Here is a 17,524-nt window from a genome sequence, read left to right on the forward strand (position 1 = left end):
AGGAAGCTGGTGGGACAGTTCTGCCTCAGGAACATTCAGAGGTGAAGGCTATCCAAGTGCCTCATGGGGGACAGGCTCATCCATGACAGCTGCAGGGTACAGAAGAAAAATCCCTGCAGCCTTTCCAACTGCACTGCCCACCACAGCTCCCACTCTGTGCCCTGGATTCCAGACTCCACCAGGACAGAAACGAAGGTTGAAATCAAAGTAGACTTGGGAATGGAAGGAGAAAGTGTGCATGTTGAGCCCTGGAGAGCAGTGGGGGCAGCTCTCCAACGAGGCCTCAAAAGTGGGCCTCCTTTTCCGACCCCAGGCTGGGAGCTTAACGTTTTACCCCCCAGATTCTGTTTTCATTCATCTGGCACTAAAGCTACTATGGCGACTGGGAGTGTGACCAGGGTGTGAGCAAGGTCCAGCTAAGTTAACCCTTATGTGAGTTGGGGAGAAATTATAACTTACAGCGAACAGCCAGGAGAGTGTTTCCATGGCAACAAGACACAGAGGTCACTGTGTAAGGGTGTGTCTCATCCAGCTGCACTGGTCGAGGGAGTCCGGCATCCTCATCCCTCCTTCCCAGTCGACCTCGGGCCCCTTTGCCCCAAGAGTATACCTCACCCTCTGATAAAGAGAATCCCAAGAAGGGAAATGGGAGGGGAGCACAGCCTAGGCAAGCAGTCTTCTCCAATACTGCATGAGTCCAGCAGCAGGCCTGAGCATGCAACCCCCCATGGTGCCCACTCCTCACCTGCCCCAATGGCTACAGTGAAGGCATCTCCACAGGCCACCATTGCCACCTTGATGCCCTGGAGACCTTGGACCTGACAAGGTATTCGACTGCTTCGGTGAGCATTGGTACCCAGCTGTCCATGCTGATTGCTGCCAAAAGTGTAGCAGTCACCTGAGGCTGCAGAGTGAGAAGCACGCCTGAACCAAATCCCAAGGAGCCACAGGTGCCTCCGCTCTGGCCTCCTGGGCCCAGGTTTTACTCACTAGTCACAGCAGCTGAGTGAGCAGTGCCCAGGTCCACACTCAGCAGGGGCTCTAGGTCCAAAGGTGCAGAGCGCAGTGGTAGGAAGCTCAGGGCCTCCTCCACTTGCTGGTGGGGGGCAGGTTCCTCTCCCAGTGAGAGGTGGTCCAGGCCCAGCTTGTTGAATCTGAGGGCAAAGCCAGAAGCCAAGTAGACTTGAGAGTCTATGTAGAGTCTGTTCTGTCCTTACCTCCCTGAGCAGGAGCTGGTTCACCAGAGCACAGAGCCAACCCTTCACTGAATCAGTACTCTTAGTCTCCCTCTGTTCTGGTCCTCGGTGGGAAGTAGGCAATGATGGATGGAGAACTAGCAGCCAGCACAAAAGCGAAGGGACAGGCTAGTCATCCTGGTGTACCTGCTCACCTGTTGCTCCCACAGGCCAGGGCTCGGCCAGGCACAGTGAGGACCATAGAGCAGTCGATGCCACATATAACCCGTTGGGCTTCCTGTCCTGGGGGCATGGGCACCTGCTGGGGGCAGCTGTGTGACTCGCGGGTACCTAGTCCCAGCCGGCCTACAAGGAGAAACCAGGATGAGGACAGCCTGAGCTTTAGGGCTAGTGATGCCTGGATGAGGGGGGCCCAGAGTTAAGGCTTTTCCCTCAACCTGAAATGCCCTTCCTTGGCCCCTCTGCCATTTGAAATCCTACTTCTTCTTTAAGGCCTGTTCAGACTCAGATGCCATCTATCTGCTCCAGGTGAAATCCATTGCCACGCGTGAGGTTCGCACACCTCTGAACCTTGGGCCTAGCCCTGATATTGCTTTCTATCATCATGGACACGTGTCACCCCCCTGCCTTCCCCCACTACAGTGGACTAAGTCTGCCAGGAGCACAGGAACCCTATCTATGACATCTCTGTAGCTGCAGTGCCCAGCCTGGTGCCCAGAGAAGGCCTTCATAAACAGCTGGATGACTGCAATCTCCCAAACTTCACTGTCAGCACTAGAAGGAAGAAGCCACCTCTTGTTCTTATCTCAGCACCCAGCACAGGGTGGGCAAACAGTGGGTGTGCAATAAAAGTTTACTGAGTAAATGAATGAACGGAACTGGAGTAAGAGAAAAGGAGGTGAAAAGGGGCCATGGGACGGAAGGTAGGTATGAGAGGAGTGGGTGAGATGGAGCTTAGAGGCTTGGGTAGGAGTAGGAGCTTACCACCATCTCCACGGCCCCAGGCAAAGAGTTCTCCATCAGTGGACAAGGCCAGCACATGAGAGGCCCCACAAGTCACCTGCACCATTTCATAACCCAGCAGGGCTTCCACAATGGTGGGCTGGAGAGCAAGGGGAGGCTGGTGAGTAAGGAGTCTAGGACTAACTACCCAGTCTCAGTACACTTCAGAGGGATGAAGCCATAGGCTGCTAAGTCCCATGAGGTATCTGTCTAAACTGCGTGTGCACATACTGCCTGGTGGGCAGCCTTGTCTTTCTGTACTTCCCCTGATGTAGCCCACAACAGGTGCCGGCTGAGAACAAGAGGGACCTGTGGCTTCCAGGACTTCCCCTGTGTCCACCCTCGGTGTCAGCAATCAGATGTGGGTTCCTTGCTATCCCCCTACTTCTTCCTCCCCATGGACACGTGACCCCACCTGGCTGATGTCAGTGAGGCTGCCATGGCCTAGGCACCCATTGCTGCCACTGCCAAAGGTCATGATGATGCCTCGGTCTGCGAGTCGGGTAGCAAGAGAAAGGACAAAGGGGAGAGGTCAGACTGTTTTTCCTGAGAGGCTTATCCAAATTTGGGTTGAGGGAAGCAAGACGTTGGGGGCTAGAGCTGAAAGGATGGGACAGGAGAGGGAGAAATGTGGCCCTGGGCAAGTGACTTAGCCTCTGACCTTAGTTTCTCCATCTATCAAATGGGGATAATAACTACCTTGTTAGGTCTGTCTGAAGAGTAAAGGAGGTTGCGTAAGTAAGGCCCCTGGTGCTCAAATAACTGGGCGATAAAAACATGAAATGAGCAGTTTGCAAATGACAGTAATGAAAAATCTGCTCCAGAGGGCCTTTGCGTGGGGGTGGGGGTGGGGTGGTGGTAGCACAGGCTAGTCCTCCAGTGGGCTCACCAGTCAGACAGGCAGTGAAGAGGTCCCCGCAAGCCACATGCTTGATGGTCACACCTGACTGGCCCTCCAGGAAACGTGAGAAGAACTGGGGCTGCTGCTGCTCCACAGCCCCTGGGAGGAGGACACCCCCTCCGACACCCAGGGGCGGGGCCTATAGAGGGGGAGCAGGATGTGGTCAGTGCCTGAATATCCTCCCACGCCTCTGTGAGACGCCCTGGACAGGCCCAGTTCCAGCCTGCTCACCTCCCACAGGATAAGGCGCCCAGAGCGCGTGACGCCGGCCTTCTGTGTACGCCCAGCTGCCACCTGGACTACCTCTGTGTTGAGCATTGGCAGCCGCAGGGGGCTGCTGAGCCCACTGCCCCACGCATACACAGAGGACAGAGGTGGAGGAATGGCTGGCCTCGCAGGTCCCCGAAGGATGCCTGCGGGGACAGTGCATTAGTCATATTAACTGATGGGAACACTGAGGACCTGAGGAGACCCAGCGGGCTGCTCCAACTTACCCCTGCAGCGGGCACTTGTGGTCCTACCTCCTGTATTGCTAGGGGTCATGGGTGGTCCGGTAGCCAAGGACTTCTCTGTCCTACAGGACAAACAGCCTCAGGAAATGGGCCCTCATGCAGGAATAGAGGATTCGCCCCATGCACCCACCCTTCTACCCTCACATCTGTGATCCCACTGAATGTGCTCCCCTCTGCATTTGCCATCCAGGGCCTCCCCCATTTCCCCTTCTTGTACAGGCCTCCGCATGCGGACACTGCCCACGTCAGTGTGTAAGTTGAGGAGGGCACGGATACATAGGGGCTGTGCCATGATGTGGCTAAGTGGTGGTCGCTGTGCTGGCTCCAAGCTGAGCAGACTTAGGACAAGCTGGCGCAGCTCAGGGCTGTATCGGTCAGAGATGGGTGCAAAGGTGCCACTCATGATCTTGAGCACCAGCGCGGGCAGGTTCTATGAGGGCATCAAGGTGAGGGTTGGCTCTTAGGCCAACAGAACTGTGAACTCCCAGACCCAGGCCTGATCTGATAGAACCTTCAGTTTGATAAGCGAACCCCTAGAATGATGCCAAAGCGAAACCTGGCCTTCAGGAATACCTAGTCTGATAGATGTGGGAGCTTCAGCTATGTCCTCAGAATCACCAGGTTGTGGAAAAATTCAAGGCTTGCTCTTGAAGATTTCCTAATCTGCCAGACCCCCAGTTGCCCTCAGTCTAATGAGAGGACTCAGGCCTTGTCCTCAGAAATCTTCAGTCTGAACAAGTCACAGCTCTGCCCTGGGCTAACCCACCAGTCTGATGCAAGAGAGACATGACTACGAGAAAAGAAACACAGAAGTGACTGGAGCTAAGCACTTGTAGGGGAGGGAGGTAGAGATATTTCCCAGTTGTCTTCTTGGGCATGCTAACTACTTGTACTCACCGCAGCCTCAAAGGCCCTCTTAAGGCTGGCTAGTTCATAGAGGACACAGCCCAGGGCCCAGATGTCACTCTTCTGGTTGTAGGGTTTGCCCTCACACAGCTCAGGGGAGATGTAGCAGGGAGTACCCACCACCTGCAGCAGGGAAGCCAGTATTAGAGCCCTGGCGGGAAGGGCCAGGTGCTCTGCCCACAGATCTATTTGCATGTAGCTTCTTCCCCAAAACAGGCGAAGATGCTTCCTTCTACAGGACTACCAGACCATGGGGTCAAGAGGCTAAAGTCTTGGGATAGGGTGAGAAGGGAGACGGTAGGGATGTGGAGTGGGTCTTGGCCCTCAAGACTTCCAGCACTCCTGTGGCCCCCTCCAGGCTCCAAGTACTGTACCGTGTAGGCCTTACTCTTGCTGCTAAGTATCTTAGAGATGCCAAAGTCACCAATCTTGACAACCATGCGGTGCTTGTCAAGAAGGATGTTCTGAGTCTTGAGGTCCCGGTGCAGGATGAGGTGAGTATGCACGTGATGCAGTGCAAGCAGGATCTGTACAAAGAAGTGCAGGATGGTTTCCTCGTCCAGCAGGGAATTGCAGCGCTTCTGGATGAATTCAGCCAGAGTGCCACCTATAACCACAAGGGACTGGTCAAGATCCAAGGCTTTTTCATGCCTGGGACAACTGCTCTCCTTAATGGACTACTACTACACGAGGCCCAGAGAGACTAAAGGACCTGGGTCACACAACTGGGGCCAAAACTCTGTACCTTGGCTCTTAGCCAACCCCATTTCCAGGCAGGAAACTAGTTCATCTGTATCTGCCTGTCCCAGAGCAGGGGCCCTTGGAGCTAAGCCAAGGCAAGGAGACTGGCTCACCAGGTGCGTATTCCATGGCAATCATAAGGGCTTTGTCCTCCAGGAAGTTTTCGTAGTACTCAATGACATTGGGGTGGTTGAGCAGCTTGAGAACCTGACACTCATTCTGGGCTGCCTGCCGCTCTTCCTTGGTCATCTGCTCCACTGGGATCTGCTTGATGATCACCAGTTTCTGGTCAGCCTTGCGTAGGCACAGGTGTACAATCCTGGGAACACAGAGTACAGCAGAAGACCCCAGCTGAGCCTCCAGGCACAGGTTAAGTAGGGCAGACGTGGTGACTGGATGATCCTTAGGAGGGGACTGGGCATCCAGACTTAAATGTCATTCAGCCAAAGAATCCTGGGGGTACAATGGTTCAAACACTTGACTGCTAACTAAAAGGTCTGTAGTTCATTTACTCTCCAAGCAGCCTGCTTCTATAAAGATTTCAGCCTTGGAAACCTTACAGCGAAGTTCTACTCAGTCCTTTTAAGGTCACTATGAGTTGGAATCTATACAATGGCAATGGGTAGCCAAGTACCTGGAACACTGAGTTTAGGAACTGGAAGGAATGATTACAAATTTGGCTTGATATCTTGGGCAAGTCTTTTAATTGATCTAAGACTCAGTTTTACCACAGGCACAACCAATGTGGGAAGGGTAATCTTAATCTCTAACTTTCCCATAAGAATGTAATGGGAAATGCAATTGATTAACATACTCAGTTGCTAACCAAAAGGCTGGCAGTTCAAGGTCACCCAGAGTTACTTTGGACAGAAAGGACTATTGGTCTACATATGAAACATCAGTCATTGAACACCCCATGAAGCAGGTTTTACTCTGATACACATGGGATCGCCATGAGTCACAGTCGACTGGATGGCAATGTTTTGTTTTGTTTTTAAGTTCCCCTCAGACTCTGAAGTCAACTGCCTGAGTTCAAATTCCAGCTCCTCCTCCTACTTATTGTCTGGTCTTAGATAAGTTATGTTACATCATCATTTGGAAAACAGGGATAACATGTCACAGAGTTATTAAGGAGATAAAACAAGAACTACTTAGCAAGTCGCTGGCACTCAGAATGCTCAAAGAGTGAAAACCATTCACATTATTTATTCCAACTCTAGTCAATGGGATTACATTGTTCTTATTTGCCTCTAAGTCCCCAGTGCACAGCCCAGTTGTTAAGTGCCATTGAATTGGTTTTGACACATAGTGACCCGGTATAGGGTTTCCAAAGAGCAGCTGGTAGGTTTGAACTGCCAACCTCATGGTGAGCAGTCAACTATTTAACACATATTGTTGTTGTTGTTAGGTGCCATCAAGTTGGTACCAACCCATAGAGACCTTAAGCACAGCAGTCAACTATGTAACACATATTGTTGTTGTTAGGTGCCATCGAGTAGGTACTGACCCATAGCAACCTCATGCACAGCAGAATGAAACACTGCCCGATCCTGGGGCAACCTCACTACTGTTGCCACGCTTGAGTCCATCGATGCTGCCACTTGGCCAATCCATCTCGTTGAGGGTCTTCCTCTTTTTCTCTGACCCTCCACCTTACCAAACATGATATCCTTCCCCAGTGACTGGTGCTTCCTGACAATATGTTCAAAGTATGAGAGACAAAGTTTGGCCATCTTGGCCTCCAAGGAGCACTCTGGCTGCACTTCTTCCAAAACGGATCTATTGGTTCTTTTGGCAGCCCATAACACTTTCAGTATTCTCCTCCAACACCACAACTCAAAGGCATCAATTCTACGATCTTCCTTATTCACTGTCCAGCTTCTGCATGCATATGAGGTTATTGAAAATACCATGGCTTGGGTCAGATGCACCTTAGTCCTCACGCTGACATCTTTGCTCTTCAATACTTTAAAAAGGTTTTGTGTAGCAGATTTACCCAATGCAATACATTGTTTGATTTCTTGACTGCTGCTTCCGTGAGTGTTGACAGTTGATCAAAGAATGAAGTCCTTGACAACTTCAATCTTTTCTCCATTGATAAGAATATTGATTATTGGTCCAGTGGTGAGAATTTTTGTTTTCTTCACATTGAGATGGAATCCATACCGAAGGCTGTGCTCTTTGATCTTCATCAGTAAATGTTTCAAGTCCTCTTCACTTTCAGCAAGCAAGGTTGTATCATCTGCATATTGCAGGTTGTTAATGAGTCTTCCTCCAATCCTGATGCCACGTTTCCTTCATAGAACCCAGCTTCTCGGATTATTTGCTCAGCATACAGGTTGAATAAGTATGGTGAAAGAATACAACCTTGTCACACACCTTTCTTAATTTTAAATCATTCAGTGTTCCATGTTCTGTTCGAACAACTGCTTCTTGGTCTAGGTACAGATTCCTCATTAGGAACACAATAAATATTTGCTGAATAAATGAATGATTGTAAACTGATCATTTAAGTCTCAAATTTATGTCTCCAACTCAGACCTTTCCTCTGAGCTCCAGATTCATACAACCAAGTACTTACTTGCTTTGCTTCTTCAGCTAGTGACTCATGTTGTTGTTGTTAGGTGCTGTTGAGTTAGTTCTGCTTCATAACAACTCTATGCACAACAAAATAAAACATTGCCCAGCTTCACAGTTTACATTATGCTTGAGTCCATTGCTGCTGCCACCATGTCAATCCATTTCCTTGGTAGTCCTCCTCTTTTTCTCTGACCTGCCACTTTACCAAACAAGATGCCCTTCTTCAGGGATTAGACCCTCCTGATAACATGTCCGAAGTATGAGAGATGAAGTCTCACCATCCTGGCCTCTAAGGATCAGTCTATATTTCTTCCAACACAGATTTTTTTGTTCTTTTGACAGTCAATGGAACTTCTTATATTCTCCAACACCATGGAGTGTTGTGGTGTTGTGGGAGAAAGCACTGGACCACAAGTTCAGTTTGAACCATAAATAAGGTCAGCAGTTCAAATTAATCAGCAGCTCTTTGGAAACCCTATACAGGGTCACGATGAGTCAGAATAAAACTCGACGGCACTTAACAACAACTTTCAACACTATTAACTCAAGTATATTAATTTGTCTATGGTCTTCCTTATTACTTGTCCAACTTTTCACCTGCATCTGTGACTACTGAAAACACCATGGCTAGAACGGAAGCTTGGTGTGCAGTAGTGGCGCCCAGTCCCTGGGCTTGCCTAGTGCAGCCAGGGAATCCATGGAAAACAGTACTGAAGCCAATAAGCCCCTTGTCTTCAGTGACTGCATTGGCGAGGGTACTGGGAGGACGAGGTGGCCGGCATCACAGAGGTGCCGGTGATGATGACTTGCTGGAAACAGAATGAATTCTGTGATGAAACATGCAGAAAAAAAGATCAAGGACTTGTTCAATTGTGCTTTCAGGGCTTAGACAGCCTGCAAGATGAGAGCTACTCAGGATACTCTGGGAGATTCTAGGAGTTTACGTACCAAGAAACTGAATAAATTGTTACAGAGGTATTCTAATAAACCTTATGTCAGCTGAAAATGGAGTCATTTTCAATGACTGAATAGCTTCTGAGAACTATGTGGAGTTATGTTAGAAATGTTTGTAATACATCCCCTGTGAGAAGGGTAGTATTAGACAAAACACTTTTTCACTCATTGGAATCACAGTCTGGTAGTAGTTATGATTAAACTTGAAATAAAATGTACTGAAGAGAACTTGGCCTTTAGTTGTGATTTGAATGTCCTCTCCAAACTTGAATCCTGCATCTTCCCCCTAGACCTTGCAAGTTCTTTGCTCCTTAATTTGCTGCAAGAGCAGAATAAAAACTTTTGTCTTTTCCTATGGTCGAAGTTCCTTTACATTTGTTAGTGCCCTTGTCTTTGGATGCACTAGGAATGTTGAAGTTCACCTGTATCAGAGCTTTTTGACATTATCTGTAAGTCTTTAGTGACTGCTAATTTTGTGCAAAACCCATGCAAGATTCTCCCTGAATAATCTGAAGTTCACAAGCTGGTTTATAAAAAAAACCCAAAAAAACCAACAAACCTATCATGGATTGGGTCAGGTACACCTTAGTCCTCAAATTGACATCTTTGCCCTTGAACACTTTAAAGAGCTCTTATGCAGCAGATTTGCCTAATGAGATACCTCACTTGATTTTTTGACTGCTGTTTCCATGCATGTTAATAGTGGGCCCAAGCAAAATGAAGCCTTTAACAATTTCAATCTTTTTTCTATTTATTTTGGTCCAGTGATGAGGAAAATTTTTCTTTACTTTACACTGGGGTGCAACCCCTGCCAAAGGTTGTGGTCTTTGACCTTCATCAGTAAGTATTTTACGTCATCTTCACTTTCAGCAAACAAGGTTGTATTATCTGCAATATTATAGGTTGTTAATGAGTCTTCCCTCCAATCCTGATGTCACGTTCTTCTTCATATAATCTAGCTTCTTCGTATATATCTGAAAAGATGGTGGTATTAACTGGTCTTCCTTGTAGGCTTTTGGATATTATTCTATCACAGACAGCAAAGATACATCTTGAAATGTTCTTTTTGATGATGAATGTTTTGCCATTCCTCTTCAATTTGTCATTCTCAAAATAGTAAGCCATATGATTGTCAGATTCAAAATGGCCAATACAAGTCAATTTCAGATCATTGTGTTCCATTTCATTTTGACAACTTCCAATTTGCCTAAATTCATATTTTGTACATTCCATGTTCTGATTATTAATGGATGTTTAGTTGTTTCACCTCATTTTGAGTTGTGACTCATGAGCAAATGAGTCCTGAAAGCTTTACTCCATTTGTATTATGATCAACTCTACTTTGAGTAGGTAGCTCTCTCTCAATCACATTTTGAGTGTCTTCCAACCTGAGGGATTCATCTTCTAGCACTATATTTGACAATATTCTGGTGCTGTTCATGATGTTTTCATCTTCTGGCACGCTATCTGACAACGTCACACTGCTATTCATAAGGTTTTCAATAGCCAAACAGTAAGAAGTAGTCCACCTTCTTCCTAGTCTGTCTCAGTCTGTAAGTTCAGCTGAAACCTGTTCACTATATTTAAAATACTTAAATTTTAAGTATAGCTTCCAGCATCACAGCAACACACAAGCCACCACAGTGTGACAAACTGACAGATAGGTGGCTCCTAAACATCCTGAATTTCAACAAATTAAACATGAAATTATTGATGAATTCCTAGCCCCCCAAAAAACTTTCCTTTCCTTTTTTTCATCTCAGTGAAATGGGACTACCATCCACTAGTCATTAAAGTTTGACACCTAAGAGTCACCCCAGAACCTTTCCTCAGCAAAATACAACAAACCCCTTCACTTCCCACCATACCCTCTGCTATAAATAACCTTTTATCAAATCATCTCTTGCCTAAATTGCACACTGGCCTCTGAAATGGTTCCTTTCACTCTTGTCATTCTCCTAAGTCCACAGAGCAGCCAGAGTGTTGTTTTAAAAACACAGGTAAGAGCAAACCATTCCTCTGCATAAAAGTCTTCAACCCTTTAACTCATCCCACAAAGCCATGGTCTGGTCCTTGTCAACTCTGACCATCTTATTTTATACCATCCTCTATCCTGCCTACTATAACCCAACTACACTAGTCTTTTTCTCAGTTCCTTGAAGGCTCTGAATTTTTTCCCTCCTTAGGATCTTCATATACATGGTTTCCTGTCTGAAAAGGCCTCCACTTTCCTACTACCGATGTTCATTCCTCAAGTCTTGGCTTTAAACCTCATTGCTAGGAAAAGCCTTCCTTGACCCACAAACATATACTCTCTTTGATGTACCTTCTTTGCATCCTGTTAATAATTTTCCTCCTCGCTTCTTCAACAATTTCTTGTTTATTGTATGCTGTGGTTAAGTACTGTCATTTCCGACTCATTAGCGACCCTGTATAGGGTTTCTAAGAAACAGCTGGTGGGTTTGTACTGCCGACCTTGTAGTTAACAGTCTAGTACTTGTCCTACAGCGCCACACCTGGATTTGATCCTGTCGTCTGTAAGCTCTACCAAGGAAGACCATGCATCTTTTTGTAATAAACTATATATACATCTAGTCCCAGTACCTGACATGAAGAGGATTCAAAAAAATTTGTTGAAAAATTCCATTATCTTTCAATTCCATTTTTCCACAAACTTTTTGAAGCCTTTTTGCAAGACCAGCGAACTCAAAACTCACCAGCCGCTCCTCGAAACCCTATATTGGGTCGCTATGAATGGAATCAACTAGATGGTACTTAACAATACGTAGAATGAATGAGCCCTGGTCACCGGTGCTGCATGATAACCACCTGAACGCTAACTAGATCAGCAGTTAAAACCCACCAGCCACTCCAGATAATAATAGATGAGGCTGTTTGCTCCTGTAAAGACTAACAGCCCCGGAAACCCTATATAAGGTTGGTATGAGTCGGAGTCGACTGATAACAGAGGGTTTGGTTTTATACAGTCAGTGCTCAATATTGAATGAGTGAGTCAAGAAAAGCACTCTGCCAAGACGAAAAGGCTTCTCAGAGGGTGTATCCACGCGAGGGGGGGTGGGGGGTGGGGCAGAGCTTCTCACTACATCGAGACCGGAAGTCTGGGCGGAGCATTCTAGAATGGGCTTTCGTGCCCTGGGTGGGGCTTATTGCAAGGCTAGAGCTGGGGTTTCTTTTCCCTCTTCCCGAACACTTTCATCCCCTAGAGCCCTGGCTCACCCGAATGCACCTCTTCCCACCACTCGAATCCGCTCGTACTTCTCCATCTCTTGGAGTCAAATTTCCGGAACCCCTCCACATCAGGACATGGCGCATGCGCGGATCCGCCTGCTTTCCCGACTCCCACAACCCAGTGAGCTATTTGTGGGGAGGAGCAAGTGGAGCTACAGCCTTAGTTTAGCCCAACGTGAATCCACAGATTTGCTCTGTCCAGCCAACCCTGGCACGTGAGCGCTTCTGTCTCTCGCACCCACTCCTCGTATGGTCCAGGGAATGGGGCGATATGCTACTTCGTGTCACACTGTTGGCGGGATCCAGTCTTCCCTTGCAGAGGCTAGACAAACCGGAATAGCATTGCCCCTCCGCAGACTAGGTGGAAGTGGGAAACTAGGGCAGACCCCTCACTGCTCACCAGTAACGTTATTTTGGAAGAAGAGAGTGGAATTTCACTGGCACGGAAACGATAAACATTAAACCAAAACTGAACCGAGAGTCTCGGTTTGCGGGTCAGGCAACAGGGTTAGTTTCGTGTTTGCCTAGGGAGGGACCGGGGAAATCCCGAGCTGTGCAGGTTGATTCACCTGGGGAGGATGTAACTCGGTTTACAGTTTCTCTCGAGTAGTGAGCACTGTACTCGTCAGCATCCTTCAGCTGATCACTCCACACAACGCTGCAATAAGGTTCTCTACCCTCAGTGTTCAACTTCCTGGGGAGGAGACGGAAGACTTCCGTTTGGCTGGGATGGGTTCAAGGTTTAGCTCAGAGACAGGGGGTGCTAGCTAGTCTAGGGTCTTGACGGGAAGTGAGTTTAATTCCAGGTTCTTCCTGGCACCTCCTGCTGAGGAAACTCCATAAAATCTCAGTAATAGGGAGGAGAATGGTGATTAGCTAAAGGTTAGCGTCTATTTCTGAGTGGGTGAGGAATTTTGAGCAAAGAGGTTTTTATCCTCTTGTCTCTGACCCTCAAAACCCAAACCACCCACATGAGAGGACCCTAGGTTGCTGGCTCAGGCCGTTGTTGGCTGACAGACTAAGCTGCCCTGTAAACAAAACGGAATACAAAAACGAAAAGCCGCTCACCCAGGACACTCATGTTGTCACCTAGAAATCGGGCCTTAGTTCACCCAGGAGATCCACAAGGGTGGTTAATGTGTAACATTGGAGCCATCAGGAGAGACAGAACAAACTTCCAACGGTATAATCTCTGGCGCCCTCGGGCTAACCCCGCCCCCCACCCCCCTCCAGCACTGCTCCCTTCATTTCCCGCTCTCAGCTGCTCTTCACTTTGCTCTAAGTCTGGATAACTTTCCCCAAAAGCAATTGCAACGCTCATTGGAGGCGGGAGGCCCTCGCCACAATGAGGACAGGCCGACACCTAGTGCCCGCAAGTCGCAACTGCTTCAGGCCACTGATGTGGAGAGTGAGGGTCACCCCAGCAGCCTGAGCAAATCATCTATCATCCCCGCCCCAGCTTCCAGGGAGCCGGAAGAGGGCTGGGACTGTTAGAGGGAGGATTGTGACAGCCGCTCAGCGCCAGAAGCCCAAGAGCAGCTGGGAAGAGGGGAGGTGACGAGTGGGTTACTCAATAGTTCCTAAGCACCTACTTGGTACGGCGGGGCGAGGGGGATAACAGTAGGGGCAGGTAAGCATATCCATCTCTGGACTGAAGAAGTTAAGTGGTCCAATGCAGGTACATGGTCTGTGTGGTTATTGTCCCAGGCAGAGTTCCGACCCCTCCCCAGGAGCAACCAAGTCTTAGGGGAAGTGGGTAGTGACAGGTCCCGCCCAGTTCTACTTAGAAAGGAGTTGAAGGCGGAGAGAGAGTTCTCTCAGTCCCTCCCTGGGCGTGGAAGTCAGTGGCCTCGGGTAAAGTGGGTGCGCAGGTTAATGAGGCCAAGCGAGCGAGAGCAGGCAAGGACTCCGTCGACAGTCGGGAGGCACCTTCGGGATAGGCCCTCCCCTCCCGAAGCTTTCGGGGCCAAGCTGGGCCAAGAGGCCCGAGGGAAATGGGGCTCGCGCCCTCCGCGCGGCACTGGCGCCCGAGAAACCGGGCGGGCGGACGGACGGGCGGGGCGCAGGCGGCTGGGGGCGGGGGCAGAGGCTGCGCGGGGAGGGACCGGGAGGAGCGAAGGGGCCTAGAGGGCTCTGTGAAAACTGTGCGAGGCTGGCTACCGGCGGGAGGGCCGGCGCCGGCTAGAGAGGTGTCTGTAACGAACTGGCCTTCGAGGGAGTCCATTACCCCGAACAGCCCGAAGGCGATCGCCTAGAGGGCCGATAGACAAACAGCAGGGAGGGCCAGCATGCCCCCCCTGCTGCACCCCGCCTTGCCTTTGCTCCTCGGCGCCACGCTGACCTTCCGGGCGCTGCGGCGCGCGCTCTGTCGCCTGCCCCTGCCGGCGCACGTGCGTGCCGACCCTCTGCGCACCTGGCGCTGGCACAATCTGCTCGTCTCTTTCGCCCACTCCATAGTTTCAGGGGTCTGGGCGCTCCTGTGGTGAGTAAATGACTGGGGGAGTGAAGGTGGCTAGGGGATCCCTGCAAGGCAAGCTGGACCCGACTACTAGTTTACTTCTTTCGTCACTCACGGGCGGGCTGAGGCCCTGCAGTCTCACCTGATTCCCTATTTTGGAATCCTAACCTGGAGCGCCAGCAGCCCCAGGGGAGGGGGGAATCTCACCTGGGAAACCGGAGGCACCTGGGTTTCGGCCAAGCCCCTCCTCGTTCCCCAGGCAGCCAATAGCGCGAGACGCCGGTCCAGACTCCCCTAGGGCTGGCAAGAATAATTGGGAACTTGAGGGTCCTTTCTTCCCTCCTTTCCAGTTTATGGCAAACACCCGATCTGCTGGTGGAGATTGAGACTGCATGGTCGCTTTCTGGCTATCTGCTAGTTTGTTTCTCTGCAGGTAGGTCTTTCCCAAGAAGCCTTTAGTTTGTAGAAAAGTTTTAGCTTTTTATGACTCTCTTCTCCGTCCTTCCACTAGGTTATTTTATCCACGATACGGTGGACATTGTGGTGAGCCGTCAGGCTAGAGCTTCTTGGGAATACCTTGTCCATCATGTCATGGTGAGAAGCATAGGCCTGGTACTAACAACTCGGTCTCAGTCATCTAAACCTGGGAGAAGGCCATCTTGTCTTAACCCGGGTCCCCACATCATTCTTCATGCTGGCTGAGGGTTGGCACTGTCGTTGTGCCCCACATTAAATGCCATTGGCTCTTACAGTGACTCTGTATAGTTTCCAAGGAATGGCTCCTCCATTTCATTGATTTACCCCCTACAGTTCCATACCAGGACTCCTGGTCCCACATTTAAGTGCCCTCAAGTCGATTCTAACTCATATGATCCAGGTAGTTTTCAAGGAGCTGATTGATAGGTTGAGCCACTAACTTGGTGGTTGGTTAGCAGTTCAGTGATGATCCTACAGTACCATACTAGAACAACCCTACCTCCTTAAATAGCCTGGAAATTAACCCAAAGCCTGACCCTGTTGTCAGCAGAGATGGAAGATTTAATCATGGTGAATGAAAAAAGGTCCTGGTTTGGCATCTGGGCTCCATGACTCCTGTTCTCTCTTGCCTTTCAGGCCATGGGTGCCTTCTTTTCAGGAATCTTTTGGAGCAGATTTGTTGGTGGGGGTGTCCTAACACTACTGGTAGAGGTCAGCAACATCTTCCTTACGATGCGCATGATGATGAAGATCACCAATACCCAGGATCTCCTCCTGTACCGGGTCAACAAGTATGTCAACTTGGTCATGTACTTTCTCTTCCGCCTGGCCCCACAGGCCTACCTCACCCATTTCTTCCTGCATTATGCCGGCCAGAGGAACCTGGGCACTTTTCTACTGGGCATCCTGCTCATGCTGGATATGATGATCCTCATCTACTTCTCCCGCCTCCTCCGCTCTGACTTCTGCCCTGAGCGGGTCCCTAGCCAGAAGAACAAAGACAAATTCTTGACTGAGTGAGACACAAGGGCTGAGACTCAAAAAAAAGCACAGCAAAGGAGAACCGCCTCTCATTAACTGAGACTTTACCCCAAACCTGGGGTGTTCTTTGTGGCCAAACTCTCTCTCACCTCAGGCACCTGCACCCACTATTGAAAGCACTATGAAAGCACTCCTCTGAAGTCCTTGTCCTTTTCTTGGGCAAGGAGTAAAGAGCAGCAGACAGACCGGTTGGACATGGTTGACGGGTGTGGGGACAGGTTGCTACCTGAAAGCCAACCAACCCATATACTACACTGCCTTGAAACAGATGCTAAATGAAAACTTTGAAAAATTATTCTCTCCATCCCAAACTCTGATTATTGCCTTCATAAACAGATACTTCTAGGGATAAACAAATCAGTTCTTTGTAAGGCCTCAAATCTCTCTAGTACTTAAGCTCCTACCACCAGGGCTCACAACAAATACGGCGGGGTGATAGGGTGGACTGCTCCAACAGGGACAAAATAAAGTGTTTTGTCCCAGTAGCATGTGTGTGCCATAGCAGGATTTCTTCCCAGCCCAATCAGAAACAGAGACAAGAACATATGTATTGAAAAAATTTATATTTAGAATTAGCCAGCTGAACTCCGTTTAGATGATCCCAATCTGAAAAACAAAAGGGAGCACTGTTACTAAGCTGAAATGTCAAAACTAAGCTGGAAATGTTATGGTTATAAAATGAGAGAAAATGAGGGTAAGGCCCGTTAGGGTACAGCCAGTTAAGGCTCATCTCCAAATGTCAGGTTTTGGTCACTAACAAAGGCATTATTTTCACCCAGAAGTTAGGTGTTAGGAGTTTATAGAAGAGGAAGCTTACTTTGTTGGCAACATCCAAAGCATCATAGTCAGGAGCCAGTCGAACATATGCCTTCTTTTCTCCATCGGGCCTGGGGTGAAGGAAGCCTTAGTCCTGATGTTCTTATTGCCTCCACCCACTTCCTCCCCTACCCAGGTTTGGGCGCATCAGTGGTTCCTTTGTTCTTGTCATTCTTTTCCAAATAGTGATTTTTCCATCATTTGCGCAGAGCTACAAGTTAAGCTAATTCCCAATTATCTTTTATGAGAAACAGCACAGGACATTTTAAGAGCCAAACCTATTTTGACACAAACTGTCTTACTCTAGATCAGGGGTACAGAAAGTCCGGCCTGTCAGCAGTAAAAGACAACTGCAGTTCCAGCCATCACAGCTGGAGAGTTTGAACCTTGCAGTTCCATGCCCATAGTGTCACACACACCAGGAGTCAGTCAGTTAAATGCATGACGAAGCATAGTAAGCTAATTTTCAAGCGGGCAATTTTGTATGCCCAGCAAATGTTGTTACTGCTGCCTACAGATGCAGAGATCAAGAAAATAAGCACCAACCCCACGAAGCAAATTTTAGAAGCGGGACAACCAATGTCTGTCTCCTTATACACCATTAATACAAAGTAATTTATTTACAGCTGGAGCTGCCCCTTTCTCCAGTTTTACAAGCCCACTGCTGATGTCAGCAGTAATATCAAGAAAC

The 17,524-nt window shown here is 48.8% G+C and overlaps 2 protein-coding genes across 2 annotated transcripts; one reads left to right on the forward strand and one right to left on the reverse strand.

Moving 5' to 3' along the window:
- Positions 1–48: 48 nt before the first annotated feature.
- On the reverse strand, positions 49–12,076 carry NEK8 (NIMA-related kinase 8). Its single transcript, XM_006874233.1, has 15 exons — positions 12,030–12,076; positions 5,372–5,577; positions 4,892–5,124; positions 4,509–4,640; positions 3,833–4,041; positions 3,594–3,673; positions 3,331–3,512; positions 3,088–3,238; positions 2,614–2,690; positions 2,181–2,298; positions 1,391–1,541; positions 991–1,154; positions 746–904; positions 460–618; positions 49–89 (listed from the first exon to the last, which is right to left on the reverse strand). The coding sequence occupies exons 1-15, from the start codon at positions 12,074–12,076 to the stop codon at positions 49–51; spliced, it is 2,109 nt and encodes a 702-aa protein (XP_006874295.1).
- Positions 12,077–14,329: 2,253 nt separating this feature from the next.
- TLCD1 (TLC domain containing 1) lies at positions 14,330–15,996 on the forward strand. The gene is made up of 4 exons (XM_006874198.1): positions 14,330–14,523; positions 14,850–14,932; positions 15,011–15,093; positions 15,613–15,996. Exons 1-4 carry the CDS (start codon positions 14,330–14,332, stop codon positions 15,994–15,996), a joined length of 744 nt encoding a protein of 247 aa, XP_006874260.1.
- Positions 15,997–17,524: the final 1,528 nt, after the last annotated feature.

Source organism: Chrysochloris asiatica, unplaced genomic scaffold (genome assembly GCF_000296735.1).
Source record: "Chrysochloris asiatica unplaced genomic scaffold, ChrAsi1.0 scaffold00266, whole genome shotgun sequence".
Taxonomy (NCBI): Eukaryota; Metazoa; Chordata; class Mammalia; order Afrosoricida; family Chrysochloridae; genus Chrysochloris; species Chrysochloris asiatica.

What these genes read in the sequence shown, in the direction of transcription:
- NEK8 (XM_006874233.1), bottom strand. Translation starts at nt 12,076, where the DNA reads ATGGAGAAGTACGAGCGGATTCGAGTGGTGGGAAGAGGTGCATTCGG. An exon ending in AGAGGGCCTTTGAGGCTGCG is followed by an intron (nt 4,042 to 4,508) that starts GTGAGTACAAGT and finishes ATGCCCTCATAG; the next exon opens with AACCTGCCCGCGCTGGTGCT. An exon ending in CACTCTCCTGGCTGTTCGCT is followed by an intron (nt 90 to 459) that starts GTAAGTTATAAT and finishes TGTACCCTGCAG; the next exon opens with CTGTCATGGATGAGCCTGTC.
- TLCD1 (XM_006874198.1), top strand. Translation starts at nt 14,330, where the DNA reads ATGCCCCCCCTGCTGCACCCCGCCTTGCCTTTGCTCCTCGGCGCCACG. An exon ending in GCTAGTTTGTTTCTCTGCAG is followed by an intron (nt 14,933 to 15,010) that starts GTAGGTCTTTCC and finishes TCCTTCCACTAG; the next exon opens with GTTATTTTATCCACGATACG. An exon ending in ACCTTGTCCATCATGTCATG is followed by an intron (nt 15,094 to 15,612) that starts GTGAGAAGCATA and finishes CTTGCCTTTCAG; the next exon opens with GCCATGGGTGCCTTCTTTTC.